Here is a 24,182-nt window from a genome sequence, read left to right as displayed (position 1 = left end):
AAAATATACGATAATATTACGAATTTAAGATGAGATTGAAAACTGTTCATTACACATGTTAAATTAAGAATCACAATATCTAACACTATGTGTTAAATATACTAAAAAAAATCAGAATCACATTACCCATTATCACATGTGAAACCTCAATGTGTGGAAATTTGGCTGGAAATTATTCATCCATCATGTTTATTTACTGTGTATCAGTTTTGAAACTATTTTTTATATAATGTATTCCTAAGAATGCTTGAACTTCAAAAATATTACTATTTCCTACAAAGCTTAACATGAAAACTTAAAAAGTCTCCTTCTGTGTTTGGTTGTTTATCTCATAATTTCTTGCCCCGAAATACCTAAAAAATGCAAAAACCTTCTACAGCTTCTTTCTTGACACAGAAGGCTTTGAAATTTTCCTCTGCTACCTGTAGACTGAAGAAAGACTGTTCCTAATTCCTAAGAGGAGTCATTATCTCCTGTGTATGTAGGAACATTGTTGTACCCTGGACAAAAAAAGTGACTTCATCACCGTTGGTCACTGTACACTACACGGAAATCATCGGCATCTGTAAGGGATGTAAGAAGAACCTCCATGAGGTCCAGGTGGGGACCAGGACTCTAAGAGTCTCTAATCTTGACCACTGTCACCTCAATGAGCAAGGACTTATGCAGGCGGGTTTTGTTGCACTTTTGTCTCTTTGCCAGGGGACGTCCCTTTGGAATCCATAAAACTGGAAGCCAGTGTGTGATTTGTGTCCCTTGGGGTGGTTCTCTTTCTGTTTTGGTTATGTGAGTCCATTATTCTGGGTTCAGGGTGTGTGGGTGAGAGTGTGATGCTGTTATACATTCTGTAGGACTTGATCTATACATTTTCTCAAGCCAAACAGCACAAACTTATATTGCTTTGTCCAAGTTGATAGACAACTGAGTTGTGTCCAGACTGAACTCCAAACGGAGGCTCTCTCTGCCACCCAGCAGAGGGAGTGTCCCCAACAGGATGTTTTGGGTAGATTCTTGGGACCTGTGACTGAAATGGGTCACCTTTTCTAAAGAACTGCAAATATTCACCCACTAGCAGAAGAACTCACAGAGAGTAGTTTTGGCTCCAGGCGACTCCCATATTTATGTGAATGTGTTGATCTTCTGACTTCATAAGTTATTTGAAAGCCCTGATCTCTGTATACGTAATCTGAATTCCTTCCCAATATTGTTATTTCTTTTCTTTGCACTTTTTAGAATAAGTAAATACATAAATAAATTTTCTAGAGCTGAGATTCATGTGAGTCCTGTGAAGAAATGGGAGCATTGTTATTTTGGCTGCAAAGGGTATTGCTGTATTGATGCTAATCTTTGGGCAGGGCCCCCAGTCACCACACTCTAATTGGGGAAGGAGAGACAGAAGTTCAGAAGTTCCCTCTGAACACAGGCCACCTCATAATCCCTCTATTTAATAAACTCTTAATTCTGTGTAGCAGTTTGTATCCCCAACTCCAAAGTGTCTCCTGTGAGGGATGGAACTTCTGTCCTGAGGAGTTCTCATGAACTCCTACAGCTTTCTCATCAGTTAACAAATATTCTTCCACTGCTTCAATTTAAAATGGATTGTTTGTTTGTGTGTTTGCTTTTTCTCTGTGGACAGCTTGTTCCTTGTCTCCTCCACTAGAGCACGGCCTTCGCCCATGTGTCCTTCTAACAGAAAGCTTTCTTATCAGGGCAGAGAGGACACATTCTGAGCTCAAGCCTTAAGCCTCGAGTTCCTTAGGGAAAATAAAAAGCAAGATTTTCTCCATACATCTATGGCAAAACCTTAAGGTCTTTCCTTTGAGACCCAGCCTTCCCATGAGTCAATGTGCTTGAGAGTAGGAACTGACTTAGGTCTAAGAACTGAGTCAGAAACTGTGACTTTAGGCTTGAGGAACCCTGAGCTAGAGTTTTCCAATTAGAGAGACAAAATACTCTGAGGGTCAGCACATTGACTTAATTTCTCATAACATGTGCTCAACTGTCTACTGCCACATTCTCTCTTTCTGACATCATTCTGTCCCTGTCCATTTTGGAAAATGGACAGCTTCTGCCTATGCAGATTATTCTGACCATGTGGTCTGTGCTATTCTCTGAAGTCACTGGTCAGAGGCATTTCTTTCCAGAAAGCAGACTCACATGGAGTTTAGCATGTCTGACACTGGCTGGGGAATATTCTTGACATCACTATCTGTGGAAGGAGAATGCAGGATTGGGCAAAGGGGGAGTGGAGCTGGAATGCAGTAGAACAAAAGTCTAAGCCAGCCCCCCGGGGGATGCAGCTCTGTGGTTGCCCTCCAGAGTGGACTTGACTGGGGACACAGGGTTCAGATTCTTACCCAGGATATCATTGCTTCCTCTCCTGCTGTACCTTCATGCACACGTGATGCACCTGCCAGAGGCACAGGCCTTTTCATAGTGGTTCCTCCTTTCTCCTCAGATTCCCTCACTTTCACTTTTATTTTTGTCCTTTATGGAATGTATGGAGAGTCTATCACATTATTTTTGTCATCGCTCTGGGACTTTGGATTTTTATTGAAGGAATTTTTTAAATTTGTGACAGGAAAGAAAAAGGACTTTAGCTTTGTTCAGGGAAGACCTCAAATCTGGGTCTATATCCATCCCATGTGTATGTTTTGGGAGGAGACTGATGTCCCCGCACATTGTGGAGAAGGTATCTCCACTCTCCCAGACCCCTGGGCACAAGGACCCACCCAGGGGTGGAGAAGCTCCAGTGCACAGAATCCAGGTGGCGGTCCCTGACCAGCTGTGTGGAGGACACCAAGCACTTTCAAGAGGGTCTTTACTCAGGGCACAGCCTCTTGGCTCTGGGTCTGCTCTCAGTGGCTTCGTGTCCACACTTCATCCTCCAGAGCAGCTGCTCGTGGTTCTGCAGGGTGGCATAGAGACCCCCCAATTGAGAAGGACTAGCCCATTGGGAGTGTCATCCTCTAATGGGAGTGAAGAAGGGTCCTCTGTCTCTGACCAGCTGTAGACATGGGGTTCCATGATTCCCTCCTCAGATGTGATTAGTTAGTGAGGGTAGCTCACATCACTTCGCGATACACCTACTTATGTTTCCCAGGTTATTAAAAAATAATATAAAGATCCAGATGAAGAGCTAGATGGAGAGATACACAGGGGGATTGGGAGGATCCTGAATGCAGCAGCTTTTGTCCCCATGTAGCTGGGATGTGTCACCCTCCCAGTGTGGATGTGTTCACCAGCCTGGGAGCTCTCTGAACCCTGCTCTAATGAGACCTTAGGGAGGCTGTGCCAAAGAAAGAAGTAGGCTTTGTTTATATTCAAATAATGACCGTCACACTTCTTCACTCAGCCTTTACATTCTAATTCCTTTGTGATAAGGAATAACAGCAGGAGATTGAAATCTTATATTTTGGCACCTCTTTAAATACATTTCTGGTTTGCAGTATTCTCATGCCTCTAGGATTTTCCCAGCCTTCCTTCTAAGATGGCCCCAGCTTCATGCCCAGCCACTCAAATGGTGTGGGGAGGGACCATCCTGTCCGTGTCCCGCTCAGCTTGGCTGAGGTTGTCACTGCTCAGGACATGACTACATGTGTCTTCAGCATATCCAATCTTATGGCTGACATGGAAGAAGGAGGAAGAACACGTTTGTGTCTGGACCATGCAGTCTCTGCTCTAAGTGAATCTGCTTTGGTCCTTACCTTGCTGAGCGACTTTTCATGCCTCCCAGCCAGAGCGGACTGGTGAGGTGGCCCAGGTTGGGTCTCAGAGCAAGTTGGGATCTCTGTCTCTGCTGTTGTGCCTTCTGCTGCTCTGTGCCCTGCCTGAAAAAAGGAAGGTGGAAGGGAAATGATACTCTGAGTGTCCTTGCCATGGAAGCTGGGATTGGGAGTCACAGAGGGTCTCATGATGTTAGACATGTGCCTGAGAGAATCTTTCTCCAAGAAACTGATCCTTCATCCCGAAGTACTTCCTCTGAAAATCCAAATACATACATCATGCTCAACCTTCCCAAGAATTCCCTGCACACATGCCAAGCTCTCTTAACTATTTCCATATGATTTTAAATCAGACAAAATGAAAACCACCATTTTATTCATATGAACTTCCTAATGTTGAAGTATTTTTACGTTCTTTCTAATTCCTAATATTCTTGAAATTTACTATATCTTGTCACCATATTTTTATAATATAAGGGGAAGAAAATATTAAAATTTTATCTACATTTATGCATTTATGTTTATAGATGACATTGATCTACTTGTTCTTTTTCATATTATCTTTTCATATCTTCATATCAACATTAACTTTTTATAAAAAATGTTGAAAGATTTTTCTCTATAGGATCGAATCTAAAAGAAATAGTTCGTTGGATTCAAACACATTTGTAAAGCCAATGTATACCATACAGAAACATTTTTATTCATACTGTGATGCACTTACAGGGAAAAAATGGTTTCAAAGAATAGGTAATACTTCCCGTTCTAAAATAAATAAGTCATGGGGATGTACGGTACAGCATAGAGAATATAGCCAATGATATTTCATAACTTTGGATGGCGACAGATGGTAACTCTTACCATGGTGAGCTTTGCATAAGGTATAGAAATGTTCAATCACTACATTGTATACCTGAAACTAACGTTGTGTGTTAACCATAAATAAATAATAAATAAATAAAATAGGTAATAGATTTTTCGTTCATTCTCTGGCTGTTGTAGTTCTACCACTTTGTTCTTAAATGTTGTCTTTATTTTTATTTGTTCATTAAACTTCCATAAAAGTTTTAAAATCGACTTGTTCCTAATAGGTTAAGAAAATTAAAAAATGAATGACCAAAGTATGTCTCCATCAAAGACAGTGTTTTGTCTTTCTCTTTGCTTTCTATGATACTGAAAACCTATGGATTTGTACAGGAGTTTAGGAACCAAGGAGCTAAACCAGGCCCCCTTCCTACTAGATGTCATACAATGGTCGATTCATATCCCTGACCAGGGCCCTAGAGAGGTTGCTTTACTTATGTGTTGACATTAAAAATCAGCAGTGATGAGACACCTGGGTGTCTCAGTCAGTTCAGCATCAGACTCTTAATTTCAGCTCAGGTCACGATCTCAGGGACATGACATCAAGCTCTGCATTGGGCTCTGTGTGGAGTGTGGACACTGCTTAAGATTCTCTCTCCCCATCTCCTTCTGCCCTTCTCCCTGGCCCCCTACTACAAACATTTAATTTTATCATATTCTGAAATGATAATTCTATTAGTGCACTTGTCATCCTTAAACAACAAGTAGCCAGTTATTTTACTAGCAAAAGAATCTTACTTCAGAAAAGAAGAAGCATTGCAATTTGGATCAAAGCAAACTATGGCAAACTGCTGCTGAGTCTGAAGAGGGAAAAGGAAGGTCCACTTTTATTATGCATTAGGAGGAGATTGGGGAGGATTGTTTTGAAAAAATGCTCACTGGAGAAGGACAGTTGGAGGTTGTGGTGGTTTCTCATTGGCTGCAAGCAGTGGTTGCTGCTTGCAGGGAGAGATCATCCTTCTTTTTCTTACAAGCAGGAAGTGAATTCCTACATGAAAAATGTCCTCCCTTGTCGAGATAATTCTTACATTTCTTCTTACCGTTGGTTACACAGACTCTAACCATGGAATGGTATGTGTAGGAGAACTTCCCAGCTTAGATGAGGTTTCCTTTACTCTTTTTTATGCAACAAAGTCAGTATTGTTTGTCAAGGAGAATAATGACAGGGCAGGTGCATCTATGACTACTCTTGGTAGCACCCTCCTGTTAACAAACATGTAATAGCTGTGTTCTTCTCAATGACAGCAGGGCATTACCGTTCTCATTGCTCTGGCTTGTTGCCATGTCACCTCTTTACAGAGTCACGTGGAAAACCTGAATATAAAGTATCTTCTTTGTCATGATTAGGAGATACCATATTTCTTCCTCCCTTTTTTTGTTTGAAGCTATTCTTCAATGGAGGTCATGAGCAGAGCTCCTATTTGAGGGCGCTGAATAATAGGGATGAAATCAAGAGATACTTGTTTAGAAGCAGAGGCTGGGGACTCAGGAGTGCTCTGTAGAGGAGCACAGTTTGTGCACTGCAGAAATGTGCCCAGCTAAAGGGAATTAATAGGGCTGAAATGTAGCTCTGCACATTTTTGCTGAGCCATGTGAATAGAATTTTGTTAGTAGGATATGCGTCCATATGGTTCATTAGTACATGGACAGTTCTTCTCTTGATGAGCTTGTGGAATCGGACAGATGTCATCCTCAAAACACTGAGTCATTCTCTTGTGATAGCATATTCACTATAGCTCGGCACCATTCTCCCCTCAGGCTTATAAAACTCAAGACAAGATTTGAGGGGGACAATGGACAGAAGGAAGCCCATTAGCCTTCAAACTCTGTCTTTAAAACAGAAAGAAGCAGCTCATTGTTCTATCACAGTAGCAGGAAACTCGACATTTAGAAGCAGGGCATCTGAATTCTAGTTGGAGAATCACATACAGCGTATCAGATAGGAAGTCCCAGTATTGTGTTTGTTCTGAATCTCTGATTGTCTCATAGCTGAGAATCTGAATTCAGCCTCCGTAGAAAAGCAAGATCAGGAATCGGCAAACTATGGTTCATGGACTCCATCAGGCCCACTGCCCGCTTTTGAGGGACTTGTATGTTAAAAATTGCTTTTTCATTTAAATGGTTGAGAAAAGTGAAAAGCAGATTAATATTATGTGACAAAAGAAAAGCAGGTGAAATTCAAATTCAGGGCCTTATGGGTAGAAACAGTTATTCTCTTTCACATTAGTATTGACTAAGACTACTTTTGTAATACAAAGGTGCATTGACTCTCAGACACCAGGTTCTAAAGTGTGGAAAGTACCTTAAGGAGAAGACAGGGACGTGGGCATTGCCATCTAGCTGCTAGTCACATTTGCCAATTCTCAAAAGTTAAAGCAGGAATTGAGATCTTATTCTCCCATAAATTTGCAGGGAATATATAGTCTGTTGGAACTTGAGGCAAATGAGAACAAATTTGCCATTTTCCAAAATTCTGGACAATTGAGGAGCTTCCACATAAGAGTCAATGGAAATGAATTAATTCTCAATGTAATAATAAGCTAAAAGAGTCTTCCTTCGGCTCACTTCATGAACCCTGGGTCCTGGGATAGAGCCCCATTAGGCTCCCTGCTCAGTGGGGAGCCTGCTTCTCCCTCTCTCCCCTGCTGGTGCTCTCTTTTGCTCTTTTTGTCTCTAATAAATAAATAAAGCCTTAACAAAATAATAAGCTAAAATACACATCTCAGCAAGACTTTCCCAAATTCTATATATGAGGCCCTGGAGTGGCTTAGTTGGTTAAGTGTCTGCCTTAAGCTCAGATCATGATCCCAGAGTCCTGTGATCAAGCCTTGCATCCAGCTTCCTGCTTGGTGGAGAGCCTGCTTCTCCCTCTTCCTCTGCCTGCCACTCTACCTGTTTGTGCTCTATTGCTGTCAAATAAATAAAATCTTTAAAAAAAGATTCTGTACATGACTTCCAAGTGATGCATGTGCTCAAGTACCATCATGTGAACTGGTATCAGTATTTGGCAGTACCTATCTGTGTCAAAAGATATTTACAAAGATATTTGGAAGGCAGAGAGAGAGCAGAAAAAAGAAAAGTATTAGCAAAGAACTCATTGTTTTAGGGAAATTTGCCCTCCGAAAAGGAATGAAAGGGGTCTATCAGTAGATTGGCTACTAGTTTTGACCGGGAAATTCCAGTTCGGCTGGTTAACGATTGCATTCCTGGGGGTGAAATTGCATTTAGTTGAGGTGTTAAATCTTGGTTTTCTAACACAGAGCCTTAACATAAGTGACACCATTTTGATCTTATGGGGTTGTTTTGTTTTGTTTTTGTTTTGCTTAACAATTTTTTTAAAAAGAAGGATTAGAGAAAGGGAAATTATTTAAGAGATATAAATGGACGCCTGACTTGTGTACTTATTGTGAAAAAGCTTCCTTAGTATTTCTGTCCTCAGGGTTCCCTCAGGTCTTTTTGTGTGGAAGGTTCTGGAAAGGCTAAACCATATTGCCTTGGTACTCTTCACTGCAGGTGCCATTAAGACTCTGATTATCCAATGCATTCCTGTAGAATGGTTCTCACAGAAAGAGGGGAGGAGAAACATATGGCCAGAGGGGCTCACTTCTCTGCAGTGGGGACCAGGCAGCACAGTCTGAAGCACATAGCTTTCTGATTTGCCAGATGGCCTTTGCCAGAGCCATAGCTTCTCTGATCATAGAAAATACTAGGGTATTTTAGGGACTGAAAGAGGGAGTTGCCTGAGCCTGCTCATCTGGTCTCTCTACACATTTTTTTTTTAAAGATTTTATTTATTTATTTGACAGAGATCACAAATAGGCAGAGAGGCAGGCAGAGAGGGAGGGAGGAAGCAGGCTCCCCGCTGAGCAGAGAGCCCAATGTGGGGCCAGATCCCAGGACCTGGGATCATGACCTGAGCCGAAGGCAGAGGCTTTAACCCACTGAGCCACCCAGGCGCCCCTACACATTTTTGATTTACCCAATTCATGATAATAAATACCTTTCTGCTTGAATTAGCCCTAATGTCTTCTTTTATGAAATGGCTCAATCACAGAACATGTGCTAGTAATCCCGCCACCTTCAGTTAGATGAATCCATATCCTTGAGCCTACACATGGACTTCCATCTATGATGTCATGATGTTTGTTCATTAGGCTTCCTGGGAAAGCTGGGAAGGGTGACTCTCCTAGTCTGTTTGGGTTGTTACACCAGAAAGAACCTTAGCCTGGGCAGCTCGTAAACAACAGAAATATATTTCTCACAGTTCTGGAGGCTGTGGAGTCCAAGATCAAGTTGCTGGCTAATTTAGTAATGGTGAGGACTCACATTCTGCTTCCCAGATTGTGCCTTCCTGCTGTGTCTGGACATGGTTGAATGAACCAAGGAGCTCAGTGGGGTCTCTTTTTAAGGCACTAGTCCCATCATGTATGCTCCATCCTCATGACCTAATCACCTACCAAAGGTCCAATTGCATAATATGATCACCTTGTAGTTTAAGATTTCAACATATGAATCTGTGGGGAACAGATCATCACACCATACCAGGATCCAACATCGACCTATAGGATCATGTAATTATTGACAGCCTTCTCTTTGATAATGGCCCTTTGATCAGCATTCACTGGGAAGCTATTATTTTCAATCTTGGCCCATTTTTCAGCTCTTTCCAAAATGACTTTGACTCCAATCTTTTGATCTTATTTTTTTCCAGGTCTGATAATTTGTCAAAACCAGTAGTCTATGTCAGTGAATTGACTATTTCTGCTGTCACCATATATAACCTTTGAATTTAATGTACTGTTGTGATTTCCTTTTCTCAAAATCATCCTTGGGAAGAGCAGCAAAGTGGCATCATAGCAGCAAAATTCTCTGACAAACCTCTGGCATAAATTTGTCCCCAATTCCAGAAACAATTCATAAAAAAAAGGAAATATCTGGGTTCATCTGGAACTGAAAGCTCTTGTTTTTGTATCTCTAGTAACTGACTAGTCAGTATTTCACTCCTGGTAATAAATGTTTCATTCTGTCTCCATGTCTCTTTCCTTACTTGGGAAAGTGGGAAATGAGGTAGTTCATATATGCCCCGATGGTCTGTGCACTGGGGTTCTCTGTTAAAAGTTCTTAGGACATAGGTTGACTTGTTTCCCCCTTGTTTTCTTCTGGCTACAGAACAACCTGTTAAATTGTTCCAATTTCATCCAAGTTTCTTCAGTGTTAATTATGTATAAAATAAAGGGGGATCATTACCTAAGGAACAGTCTAAAATTTTTAACACATTGACTATGCATCTCTAAATTGTAATTTTATCCTCAAATTCACCAACAAGGCCAGAGAAATCATTCAACTGATATTTTAGAGACATGCCAACTGTTGATAAAACAAATATTAATATTTGTAGGATGAAATTGAGATGGTAACACATATTGTTAAAGAATCAAACTTGATAACTTCCCTTTCCCAAGATTCTGATATGCTTCCTCTCCGAAGGCTGAGTTCTGTCCCTTATGCCCCACTTGAGGACAAGTGATATTACCCATGAATTCATTTTTCAGTCAGTCTGTTTAATGTTTAATGTTGGTAGTTTCATTTAGTCGTTATTTTCTCTGTAAATTGCAAGAGCTGTGACATATGTTATGAGAGTGTTAATAGATTTCACCATAAAATGAAAAAAAAAGATTGGATAATATCTCATACCTGGAATTCATCACATGAATGTGGACATAGAGATAATAGGGCTTTCATGGGCTATAATGGTTTGTAGGAAGAAATAACTCCATTCAAACCATTAGGACCTCCATTGAGTGAGAAAACGTATATTCAGATAAGTATACTAATTGGTACATGATTTAGAAACAAAGATATTAAGGAAAATTCCTCAAGCCAGGTTAGTACTATATCTGGTCCTGGACACCAGTTAGTTATTTATGGGTAGTTACTGGACTCATATTAATCCATTTAATGTATAAGATAATTGTATAAACATCAAAAAATGTATCTACATGTACATATATTATACATACATGCATATATATATGCCTATGGACATACCTTCACGTATACAATTTTATTTAGGTACTTTAGATTTAATCACACTTAATAAGTCAGAATGATCTACAGAATTTGTCATCATTAATCAAAGTAATCTTAGATGTTTCTACAATGGGGTGAATTTTACACTTCTAATTCAAATATTTTTCTTAACATTTCTTTGTTTTATATCTTCTTATGAATGGATTCCCAAGCATTCCTTTTTTTATGCCATCATGTTTAATAAAACCTGTCAATTTCTATGGGAAGATGTGTAAAATCTGTATTAGTCAGATTTTACACACTATTTTAACAAACCAGTCAAAAACTCTGTGGCTTGTCATACTAAGCATTTGTTTCTATATTCATGGATATTCAGGTTGACAATAATTTGGATAATGCACACAGGACTCAGCTGTGTGGTTCTTTTGCAGGGAATTGAATGGTTCTCCAGTCTAGGGATTATTTTTGATCTGGGGCCAAGACAGAGTGTGGTGACTCCCCATGGCACATCATTCTCATGGCAAGCTGTAGGAGTGCAGAGAAACCACAAAACAAGCAAATCTAAGTCCAGTTATTCTAACAGAATTACATATAATTTTGTTTTATTCTTACCGTGGTCTTCATAATTCTTTAAATTTCTACAAATCATTATTCTTTTTAATGTTTAAGATACATGATCATGTTATTCCTGAATAATTATATTTTTCCATATTTACAGTCTAAAAAGAATTTTTATGAATTTGTATGAATTAGAATGTAAAATTGGAAGCGTTTTCGACCTGTGGCTTTAATTCAACAGATGGCTTTCAATTGAAATGTGTTCAATGAAAATAGAAAATTAAAGAAAGGCTACTTTAGGGGAAGTAAATATGCTCTACAATAGAGTATCTTAACTCTTACACAGCTCCTGCTGTCTTGTTAAAATGGCGAGCCATGTGAGTAGGTATCAGGTGGAGACAGCTATTTCACATTTGGCACAAGATTTCAGGGCTGTTGATGATGCTCTGGCTTACAGAGAATTTTAAGAAGAAGGATTTTTTATTTTAAGAAAAATTGCTTCATCCACATTTACTTTTTTTTTAATCATGAAAGTCCTTCATTGTCTAGTTATTTCTATATACATGACACAATTACCTCATTCTTCTATTCCCTCAATCGCTTAACAAAATCTCCTTGTTATGACCTAATGATGGGTCATATTCAAACATGTTCTGGGGCCTTCTCCTAACTGGCCAACTTCTGAGATGTGTAAAAACAGTGACCATCACAGGCTGTCTTCTGTCAGCTCCCCGTCACCACCATCACTTCTGGAAGCACATTTCCCAGAGCCCCCTTTCCTCTATGGCTCCCTAGGGAGTTGCTCACGAGGCACCTTATCCTAGATCTGGAGGTCAGAAGACGAGGATTCAAGGCCTTCCATCAGCACCTGCAGGCAGGTGAGTGGTAACTGGGGGACTAGAGAATCACCTGGGGAGAGGCTGCAGCAGCTAGAGCATCAGCACCTCCATCCCTGGCCCTCCTAGACAGGCCTGTGGACCATGTGGTTAGGCAGCCTGTATCTCCAATGGTATAAATTCTCTGACTTATGGTGGATCATGAAGGAATCACTGTTTCTAGTGTCTGCTTCCCTTATTATATCCCCAGGACTTTGAAAGGGTGATGTTTAATCATTACTTCCTTATAGGAAGCAATTTCAGCTTGGAATACCTAGAGTGGCTTCTCTTTTGCTGTACAAAACCTGGCGGATGCCATCACCCAGACTCCTCAGGTGTAATGATCTGGGGGAAAGGGAGTCAGTCAGGGGCCAAGGAGCCTCCTTGCCCTTCTCCCAAAGTCCCCATGACCTCCAAAGTGGGGCTGCCTCTGAGAAACTGTCTGAGCAGGTGCAGGCATCAGAGCAGCAGCGGGGGCAGCCCAGCCCCTCACTTCTGCTTCCTTGGTGGTTTATGCTCTGACGTCTACCATGAACGGGTAGCTGTTAGACGTTCGCAGTAGTAGGTCCCAGCATTTTCAGGCTCCAGGCTGCTGATCGTGAGGGTGATGTCTATCCCAGACCCACTGCTGCTGAACGGCGACAGGACCCCAGTTTGCAACTTGGATGCTTCATAGATCAGGAGTTTAGGAGCTCTTCCTGGCTCCTGCTGATACCAGGCTAACCACTTGGTAATGTTCTGACTGTCCGGGCAGGTGAGGCTGACTCCTTTTGGAGTCATGGACAGGACGGCAGGAGACTGGGTCAGCACAATCTCTCCATGGGAGGCTGAAACCACACAGGAAACATCAGCAGAGTCTCAGGATATGTATATGGAAGTCACCAGTATCTAGTTAGGTAGGACAGAGAATACTACTCACTTTTAAAAAAAGCAAAATTCATCTGTGGATGTATTCCCAATGAGGAAAGAAAATCAGGGATGGAAAATCATATCCCCATTTTAACCTGCTTTGTCCAAATATTCTCACCTGGAACCCAGAGGAGCAGAAGGCCAAGAACTGTGATGGAGTCACTGTCTTGCTTCTTTTGATGGGTCCAGTGTGTTCATGCCACACACCCAGAGACTCTGGTATAAGACTCTGAGAGGCAGAAACACTTCAGATCTAAGAGGAAGATGATATGCAAATTATGGGGCATTCCTATTGCTTAAGTACTCAAAAATTAAGTTTGTCAAAAGAATCCCCCCAACGGGCCCCATTCTTTGCTGGGTGTGTTAATTTTCCCTCTTCTGGCCTTGTGGAGGTTTTGAAAGTGCTTACCCCATGCTGGGCCAACTACAAAATCTACCAGCAGGGGGCATGGCATATGATGTAATGCAGTCCTCTGGTGGAGTTCACTTTCACTGGCAGTGAAGAGCAGGGCACATCCTCAGTCATGGCCCAGGGCTATGTTATCTCCCTGTTCTCTGCTCCAGTGTGTTGTATAAATATCCCCCAGAGCATCCGGCCAGGCCATATTCCATCAATTACATCCTGTTAATTGCACACGACGAGCAAGAAATATTGAGTACTTCGCTAACTTGCAATAATACATGTGCTCCAACAGTGGGATGCAAACCCTACAAAAATTCATGCGGCCCCCCACCCTGGTGGCTATGTAGGGGGTCCAGATATCTGAGGAATGCAGGCACATCCTCTCTGAGGTAAAGGACAAGTGTTTGCATCTTGTACCTCCAACCACTGAGGTTGAAGCACAGTATCTTGTTGAGTGTCGAGTGTTGAGTGTTGAGACAACACATTCCACACCTGGATAAGCTACACCATTCCATTTATCAGCTAAGTTTGAAGTCACCAGTGTAGAGTGGATGCAGAGTCACGAGGGATTCTGTATCAGGCTTAGGTCTCGATGCAAGTGGCCCTATCATGTGGGCCCTATGACCTCTCTTATCATTTGGTGGTACGTGCATCTGTGTCCAGGAAGGACGTTGTGGACACTCTGGTAAGCCCAGATGAAAACTCATAGCACAGACTTCCTGGTTCTTCAGCAAGACTTGGCCCTTCTCACAAACAACCTATTCACTGTTCAGCAAGTATTTCCCAGCATAGCACAGGCCCCGGTAGACCTGTGCACGGAACATCAATTAACTGTGTGACAGAGCTGTTTGTCCTAAATCAGAAATGTCAGACACACCAGATTTTAAGATTGGGTGGAGCCCAGCAGCAGACAATAGCAGAAAGGAGAAAGTGTTTTCTTTAGTATTGGACCCAAGCAGATTCAGCGGGCACACAATTTATGGGACAAGAGATTCAGATCACCACAATACTCACCACCCTTGCCCAAACACCCCTGCATGAGCTCCTATTTTCAGCCTCATGAGGCTTTATACTTAATCCATTTTCTTATTTCTGCATTCTTGCTGCCCCAGCCATGAAGGGACCTCCTCTCCCAAAGCTAACTAATTCCCAAGGCAGTAAAAGGCTTGCACAAGGGCATACATTTGATACGCAAGCCAGACAATCCTGAGTCCAAATCCTACTCTTTTCCTTTCAAAGAGAGGTGCAATCTGTGAGATCTCCCTCTACCCAAATCCCCCTGGGTACCAGAGGACAAGGGGCACACCTATAGTCTGCAGTCTGCTGAAATTTTCAAATTCTCCAATCTTATGTTGAGTAGCTTGTTGACTTTGCTTCTCCATTACTTCTCATGAAATATGCAGTAAAAAATACAGGCCAGCAGTACTTCTCTCTGCCTGTGCGTCTCACCTCAGTACTGCCTGTGTCACTGTGGGGCTTGCTGTGTGTTCTGTTCCCAGGGGACTATGCATATAATAAAAACTTTTTACTGCATTGTAATAGCTCTCCTGTCTTTGTTTCTTAGCACAACTCATTAAAGACACAGGACCTGCCAACCAGCCAATAGCAGAGAAAGGACTCCAGGATCAGCCCTGGCTCAAATCATATGTTGATGTAAGTTAAACTGAACAGCTCCCATACCATCCCAAAAATAAGATGTTTTTTTAGTAGGCGCTCAAATAGCACAAATGGTCATTGACTTAATGTGGCTGGGGAAGTGGCCTGAAGTAAGGCACGGATGCCCTACAGAGTGGCTGGCTAGGAAATGTCTGGAAGGAAGAGAGTGGAAGGATAAAGAAGGAAAGATCAGAGGCAAGAAATTATCCACTCCATATCCTCTTTCTCCATATCCTTTATAAGTTTTGATATTTCTTTTTTTTTTAAAGATTTTATTTATTTATTTGACAGAGAGATCACAAGCAGGCAGAGAGGCAGGCAGAGAGAGAGGAGGAAGCAGGCTCCCTGCGAGCAGAGAGCCCGATGCGGGGCTTGATCCCAGGACTCTGAGATCATGACCTGAGCCGAAGGCAGCGGTTTAACTCACTGAGCCACCCAGGCGCCCCAACATTTGATATTTCTTGTTTTTTTTTTTTTTTTTGATAAATAGATACTGAATTTTATCAAATACTTTTTCTGCTTCTGTTGAGACAATTCTATGATTTTTACCCTTAAGTTTGTTAATGTGACATTCATGCTGATTGATTTATGAATATTGAAGGATCCTTGCATCTCTGGAATAAATCCTACTTGATCATGGTGTATGATCCTTTTAATGTATTGTTGAATTTGGTTTGCTAATATTTGGTGGAGAATTTTTGCATCTATGTTCATCAGGGATTTCAGCCTCCAGATACAGCCTTTCTGTTCTGCATGCCAAGAGCTACAGCCTTGTCTCTCATCCCCTCCTGCTCCAGGCAGGGCTGGCCCCCCAGAATGGGATCTGGGAGGGGAGGCAGACGCATATATCTCGGGCTCCTTGAAAATACAGACACATGACAATGTGGACATACAGTTTGTTCCAAACTGCACGTAGGAGAACAAATGTTTCATTTCAAACCCTGTTATTTGCCCTATAAATATAGCCCTTGTGGGGATGGTCCATTGGAAGTGTCCCCTGAGGGGAGGACACTCTTCCCAGGCCTCTCAGTCGGGACTCCAGCCTGGCTGTCTCCATGGGGCTTCCCCAGCTGGTGAGGTGGGGTGTTGTAAGTACCCGATATGAGGTACAGTGGCCTTCTTCTCATTTCTTGCCAACTATTCCCTTCCTGTATGTGCATATTCCTTTCCTCTTCTGTTTCTATTAGTTTTTCTATAATAATAATAATAATAATAATAATAAAGTTTTCTTTCCTTTTTGAAGTCAAAACAGGGCTGTGGTGAATCTTTTGTGCAGCACGGGAGATAAGGGCTATTGATGTAGATGTTCATCGCACTAAAAAATACCTTGGCAGCAACATCTAAACTGGCATTGACCACCACACTAGACGCGTGAGCCTACTTCCCTTGACACATAAAATTAACCATCACCTAGAGCAAATTCAGGAGCAGAGCGATGGGAGAATCGACCCTTTGTGAGGGTGAGGTGTGGATGACCAGGCAGGGTCTACTTGATACAGGTTTTGTCTGGGTTTAGGAAATGACTCATGTCACGAAGCAGTGCAGCAGCTACGGGGACCCATGGACAGCCAGGGTGCCACCTGCCAGAGGAAGACTCAGGCATCTGCCCCACTCAGAGGAAAGACAGCAGAAATGTTGTGGTTGGACTTGCGGTGTGCCCAAAGCTTCTACAGCCTCTGCCCTCCACACTGGCACTGCATGCTCGTTGTCTTAAGTGAACCCCAACCCTGCCCCCTTCCCTCTGTTTAAGAAGGAACAGCAGAATGAGGAACAGGTGCAGGAAGTTTATATGGTGCCCAAGCAACCCTGCCCTGACTTCTCAAACCCCTGGAGGGAACTGAATTTTCTTGAAGGCACCTAGATTTCATTCATTGGTTAATTCAACACAAGACAGAAATATTGAGCTGAAAAGATAGAATAACTGAAAATCAGGATTCAGACTTCCCCTGGGTCCAAGGAGGGACCCACATATCTCCCCGTGTGAGGAAATTCTGGGCCTATCTTCCATCTCTTCCATCTCTCTGGCCCTTGCACAGCTCCGGGACCCAAGCTCAAGTTTTTACCTCATCCTAACCAATCTGCAGGAGAAAAATGGCTTCAGAGCTTGATGTTTTCCAGTCAGAGGTTTTATAAAAAGTTGGGCCAAAAGTTCTCCAATTTCTTTTTGTGACTTCCAATTCTTTTGCCCTTCCCTGCCTCTCATTATTTTTTTCCCAGCATGTTTTGTTATTTTACCAGGGTTATTGATATGAAGAGCCAAGATCATAATTTCTGGACACTGAACCCATTTAAAGACATTTTTAATTTGAAAATGGAAGCTCTTCATTCGATCTTGTAGCAGTTTGTCATTTTAGAACTTCTAAGTTGTTCTCAGAGCTTCTAAGTTGACTTTTGTGTGTTCCTGTCATACAACCCTATTTTGGAGTTTTTTTTTGGCTCCTTACATTTCCACTGGGTAATTTCACAACCCACTGCTTATGAGATTTGCTTCTGTTCTCCCTGACTGCTTTGCATAAGCCCCTCCAGTCCCACACCAGCGGCTCAGGCTGTACAAAAGGGAAATTTGCTATGTGAGGTGAGCTACGTCGGGCAGGCAGGGGCAGCAAGATGGCGTCACGGTGGCAGGTCCTCCTATCCTTGTTGCTGTGGGTCTCAGGTGAGAAGCTGAAAGTGCCATAGTCCTTCTGGAGTAGTGTCATTTTAAACAACTTTTTAAGATATATGATGAGAAACACTGGTTATTTCCAAAATAGACCCAATGATGTACTGCCATGTGGTACCATTAGGAAGCATGTTTGCAATGACATATTTCAGCGTGACTGGGATAAAGTGTGTCTGTATCACCATTTTTCTGATTGCAGGTGTCCATGGGGACATCACGATGACTCAATCTCCAGGCTCTTTGGCTGTGTCTCCAGGTCAACGGGTCACCATGAACTGCAGAGCCAGTCAGAGTGTTAGCAACTATGTAGCCTGGTACCAGCAGAAACCTGGGCAGGCTCCCAGGCTCCTCATCTATTATGCATCCAGCAGGGCCACGGGCATCCCAGACCGGTTCAGTGGCAGTGGGTCTGGGACAGACTTCACTCTCACCATCAGCAACCTCCAGGCCGAAGATGTGGGAAGCTATTACTGTCAGTGGTATTATAGCTATACGCCCACAGTGCTTCAGCCTTGAACAAAAACCTGTTCACCGGGGCTGAGAGGCTTTGCTGCACCAGCTGCTTCCTCTTCGGTCAGCCCTGAACGTGTGTGTTCCCCTATCTGCCTGAGAGGTCACTTCTCCTGACTTACTCCTTGAAGGGCTTGTAAGGCTCAGCAGAAAATGAAGGGATCGGACTTTTCCTGCATCCACCACCCCTTTTTTAAAAAAGATTTTATTTATTCATTTGCCAGAGTGAGAGAGAGAGAGAGAGAGTGCACAAGCAGGGGGACCAGGAGGCAGAGGGAGAAGCAGGCTCCCTTCTGAGCAGGGAGCCCAATGCGAGACTCCATCAAGATGCTGGGATCATGACCTGAGCTGATGGCAGCCATTTAACTGACTGAGCCACACAAGCATCCCTCCTGCATCCCTTTTTGTGGCAGGTTAATGAAGACAAATGCTGTGAAGATGTCTTAGGGATGCTATTGGGAGTTTTTGTGCCCCAAGAAGCTGCGTGATTCCCAGGGTCCCATGACAGGAGTGAGCCAGGAAGGTCTGTCTTTAGCCTATGACAAAGGGCCATGAACTTTCCACCCTGCGGATCAGTTCTCCCTTTCTGCTCCTCTTGGACTCTGGTACATTTCTCTTTTATTTCCTTATTCCCTTTTCTTCACCCTCCATCACCCTCCCACTCTGAACCTTCCCAGGATGAAACCGTTGAGCTCTCCTATTCAGAATCTCCTACGTGGAAAGTAGTGTCCCTCTCGCTTTTTCCTTCCATGGGCTCTGTTTCCCAGCCTTCCTGGGCAGTGTCCTGCACATTCATTTCTGCTCCAGCTCCTTTCCTACCTCCCTTCTCTCTCTTCTCCATTTCTCCCAGGAGTACTCATTCTCACAAAGGCAATTCTTTCATTCTTTTTTTTTTTTTTTAAGATTTTATCTATCTATTTATTGCTGGGGGTAGTGGCCGAGGGAGATGGCGAGACTCTCAGGCAGACACCCTGTTGATTGGGGACCTGTGGGTGGGAACTATCTCACCATCAGTGGCCTGGAGGCCAAAGGTGTGGCCCATTACTGTCGCCAACAGGGGGCAGCCACCCACATACAGTATTAGAGACAGCAACAAAAACTCCAGCTGTGGGCCCAGCTGTGCTCCCTAGGATACCCGGAAGGTCATGGGCTCTTCTTCTGAATCTGGGAGACGTCACCATGGCCCTCTGTGGTGCCTGGGCTTGGCTGACTGTTGAAGACGCTTGGCTTTCAGAGGGAAGAGGAGGAACAGGGTCTGGAGAATGAGTCGGTTCTCAATGGGCTCCGTTTTGGCGGCAGCCTGGGTCATGCAGGGAAAGGTGCACGTGTGATGCCATTCTTTTGTTTTTTTTAATTTAATTTAATTTAATCTTTTATAAACATATAATATATTTTTATCCCCAGGTCTGTGAATCGCCAGGTTTACACACGTCACAGCACTCACCATAGCACATACCCTCCCCAATGTCCATAACCTCACCCTCTCTCTCCCTCCCCCCTCCCCCCATCAACCCTCAGTTTGTTTTGTGAGATTAAGAGTCACTTATGGTTTGTCTCCCTCCCAATCCCATCTTGTTTCATTTACTCTTCTCCTACCCCCTCAGCCCCCCATGTTGCATCTCTTCTCCCTCATATCAGGGAGATCCTATGATAGTTGTCTTTCTCCGATTGACTTATTTCGCTAAGCATGATACCCTCTAGTTCCATCCACGTCGTCGCCAATGGCAAAATTTCATTTCTTTGGATGGCTGCATAGTATTCCATTGTGTATATATACCACCTCTTCTTTATCCATTCGTCTGTTGATGGACATCTAGGTTCTTTCCATAGTTTGGCTATTGTAGACATTGCTGCTATAAGCATTCGGGTGCACGTGCCCCTTCGGATCACTACGTTTGTATCTTTAGGGTAAATACCCAGCAGTGCAATTGCTGGGTCATAGGGTAGTTCTATTTTCAACATTTTGAGGAACCTCCATGCTGTTTTCCAGAGTGGTTGCACCAGCTTGCATTCCCACCAACAGTGTAGGAGGGTTCCCCTTTCTCCGCATCCTCGCCAGCATCTGTCATTTCCTGACTTGTTAATTTTAGCCATTCTGACTGGTGTGAGGTGATATCTCATGGTGGTTTTGATTTGTATTTCCCTGATGCCGAGTGATATGAAGCATTTTTTCATGTGTCTGTTGGCCATCTGGATGTCTTCTTTGCAGAAATATCTGTTCATGTCTTCTGCCCATTTCTTGATTGGATTATTTGTTCTTTGGGTGTTGAGTTTGCTAAGTTCTTTATAGATTTTGGATACTAGCCCTATCTGATATGTCGTTTGCAAATCTCTTCTCCCATTCTGTCAGTTGTCTTTTGGTTTTGTTAACTGTTTCCTTTGCTGTGCAAAAGCTTTTGATCTTGATAAAATCCCAAAAGTTCATTTTTGCCCTTGCTTCCCTTGCTTTTGGCGATGTTCCTAGGAAGATGTTGCTGTGGCTGAGTTTGAAGAGGTTACTTCCTGTGTTCTCCTCAAGGAATTTGATGTATTCCTTTCTCACACTGAGGTCCTTCATCCATGTTGAGTCTATTTTCGTGTGTGGTGTAAGGAAATGATCCAATTTCATTTTTCTGCATGTGGCTGTCCAATTTTCCCAACACCATTTATTGAAGAGGCTGTCTTTTTTCCATTGGACATTCTTTCCTGCTTTGTCAAAGATTAGTTGACCAGAGAGTTGAGGGTCTCTTTCTCGGTTCTCTATTCTGTTCCACTGATCTATGTGTGTGTTTTTGTGCCAGTACCATGCTGTCTTGATGATGACAGCTTTGTAATAGAGCTTGAAGTCCGGAATTGTGATGCCACCAACTTTGGCTTTCTTTCTCAATATTCCTTTGGCTATTCGAGGTCTTTTCTGGTTCCATATAAATTTCAGGATTATTTGTTCCATTTCTTTGAAAAAAAATGGATGGTACTTTGATAGGAATTGCATTAAATGTGTAGATTGCTTTAGGTAGCATAGACATTTTCACAATATTTATTCTTCCAATCCAGGAGCATGGAATATTTTTCCATTTCTTTGTGTCTTCCTCAATTTCTTTCATGAGTACTTTATAGTTTTCTGAGTATAGATTCTTAGTCTCTTTGGTTAGGTTTATTCCCAGGTATCTTATAGTTTTGGGTGCAATTGTAAATGGGATTGACTCCTTAATTTCTCTTACTTCTGTCTTGTTGTTGGTGTAGAGAAATGCAACTGATTTCTGTGCATTGATTTTATATCCTGACACTTTACTGAATTCCTGTACAAGTTCTAGCAGTTTTGGAGTGGAGTCTTTTGGGTTTTCCACATAGAGTATCATATCATCTGCAAAGAGTGATAGTTTGACTTCTTCTTTGCCGATTTGGATGCCTTTAATTTCCTTTTGTTGTCTGATTGCTGAGGCTAGGACTTCTAGTACTATGTTGAATAGCAGTGGTGATAACGGACATCCCTGCCGTGTTCCTGACCTTAGCGGAAAAGCTTTCAGTTTTTCTCCATTGAGAATGATATTTGCGGTGGGTTTTTCATAGATGGCTTTGATAATATTGAGGTATGTGCCCTCTATCCCTACACTTTGAAGAGGTTTGATCAGGAAGGGATGCTGTACTTTGTCAAATGCTTTTTCAGCAACTATTGAGAGTATCATATGGTTCTTGTTCTTTCTTTTATTAATGTGTTGTATCACATTGATTGTTTTGCGGATGTTGAACCAACCTCGCAGCCCTGGAATAAATCCCACTTGGTCGTGGTGAATAATCCTTTTAATGTACTGTTGAATCCTATTGGCTAGTATTTTGGTGAGAATTTTTGCATCTGTGTTCATCAAGGATATTGGTCTGTAGTTCTCTTTTTTGATGGGATCCTTGTCTGGTTTTGGGATCAAGGTGATGCTGACCTCATAAAATGAGTTTGGAAGTTTTCCTTCCATTTCTGTTTTTTGGAACAGTTTCAGGAGAATAGGAAATAGTTCTTCTTTAAATGTTTGATAGAATTCCCCCGGGAAGCCGTCTGGCCCTGGGCTTTTGTTTGTTTGGAGATTTTTGATGACTGTTTCAATCTCCTTACTGGTTATGGGTCTGTTCAGGCTTTCTATTTCTTCCTGGTTCAGTTGTGGTAGTTTATATGTCTCTAGGAATGCATCCATTTCTTCCAGATTGTCAAATTTGTTGGCGTAGGGTTGCTCATCGTATGTCTTATAATTGTCTGTATTTCTTTGGTGTTCGTTGTGATCTCTCCTCTTTCATTCATGATTTTCTTTATTTGGGTCCTTTCTCTTTTCTTTTTGAAAAGTCTGGCCAGGGTTTATCAATCTTATTAATTCTTTCAAAGAACCAGCTCCTAGTTTCATTGATTTGTTCTACTGTTTTTTTGGTTTCTATTTCATTGATTTCTGCTCTGATATTTATGATTTCTCTTCTCCTGCTGGGTTTAGCGTTTCTTTCTTGTTCTTTCTCCAGCTCCTTTAGGTGTAGGGTGAGGTTGTGTACTTGAGACATTTCTTGTTTCTTGAGAAAGGCTTGTACCGCTATATATTTTCCTCTCAGGACTGCCTTTGTTGTGTCCCACAGATTTTGAACTATTGTGTTTTCATTTTCATTCGTTTCCATGAATTTTTTCAATTCTTCTTTAATTTCCTGGTTGACCCATTCATTCTTTAGAAGGATGCTGTTTAGTCCCCATGTGCCGCACCCGCACCAGCGACTGTGCAGCATGGCAAGCAAATCGCTTCAATGGCTGCTAGTCCAGGGGTACGTGCCTGAAGTGGCTAAGCCCTCTGGTATTGGGTTGCAGAAGCTCCCAAGAAGCTGTGTTCCACTCCTGGGGACCTGCTGGGCCGCATTTAGCACCTGGGTGTTTCTTATCACCATTGCTTTAGGCTTATTGTTTCTTGGCAATCGCTCTCAAACAACAGAACTGTTACAAATAAAGACTCTGATCTAGGTCAAGCTTTAATCATTATGCTTAAGAATTCTTCGGGGTCTTTTGGGAAAATTTTAGACGCCTTACAAAAGTTAGAACTAGGAAGACGTACAAGAAATAGGAATAAAAGATCCACACAAAGTGAGACTAAAAGTAAACACGATAAGGATGAAGATTATTATAAACATTTAGGATTAAAAGTACGTCGGGGAAATCACACATTGCAAGTAGAGATTGGGGGAAAATGGTGGACGCCTGGCACGTATACAGGTCCTTATAAATTGCAACCCACTAATGCACTAATTCCTTACACAGGAATATATGATTCAAGCCTCACGCGGTGGGTTACTCATAAGGGAAGGAAAGTAAAATATAGTTCCCTAAATAGATGGACAAAGGTACAATTAATCAATATCCGTTAGGTCGGTTCGCCCCGCTGAAGGGACTAAATAGGCAATAGGAAACTAGTCAAAACCGCATGTCCAGCAAGTATAACCTCAGGCTGAATAGCTATTGTTTAGGCTAACTTTAGGCTAATACGTAACCAAATGTTAGGCTATTCTGAGTACGAAACATCATATTTGATCCTGTGCCAATGTTCCATGTACAATGCATATAAAAATTGATATTCACCGCAATAAATCGCAGCAGCTGATACATGCCTTGAGTGTGCCTCTCTGTCTGTCACGCCGAATCCACCCCATACCTGCTTATCCAAGGATCCCCCCGCAGACTCACCGCTGACAGTCCGCGGCACCCATGTATTTGGGTTCTTTCCCAATTTCCTCTTGTGATTGAGTTCTAGCTTCAGAGCATTGTGGTCTGAAAATATACAGGGAATGATCCCAATCTTTTGATACCAGTTCAGACCTGATTTGTGACCCAGAATGTGATCTATTCTGGAGAATGTTCCATGTGCACTAGAGAAGAATGTGTATTCTGTTGCTTTGGGATGAAATGTTCTGAATATATCTGTGATGTCCATCTGGTCCAGTGTGTCATTTAAGGCCTTTATTTCCTTGTTGATCTTTTGCTTGGATGATCTGTCCAT

At 42.3% G+C, this 24,182-nt stretch overlaps 2 gene segments (V, D, J or C); one reads left to right on the top strand and one right to left on the bottom strand.

Moving 5' to 3' along the window:
* The window catches only part of LOC125109330 (immunoglobulin kappa variable 2D-29-like), a 664,016-nt gene that overhangs the window by 261,905 nt on the left and 377,929 nt on the right, over positions 1-24,182 (bottom strand).
* LOC125109340 (immunoglobulin kappa variable 4-1-like) lies at positions 17,607-23,618 on the top strand. The segment is given in 3 exon segments: positions 17,607-17,676; positions 17,882-18,158; positions 23,585-23,618. Coding segments are annotated over 3 exon segments (333 nt in total).

Source organism: Lutra lutra, chromosome 9 (assembly GCF_902655055.1).
Source record: "Lutra lutra chromosome 9, mLutLut1.2, whole genome shotgun sequence".
Lineage (NCBI taxonomy): Eukaryota > Metazoa > Chordata > Mammalia > Carnivora > Mustelidae > Lutra > Lutra lutra.
This window is presented reverse-complemented; position numbering and strand designations above follow the sequence as displayed.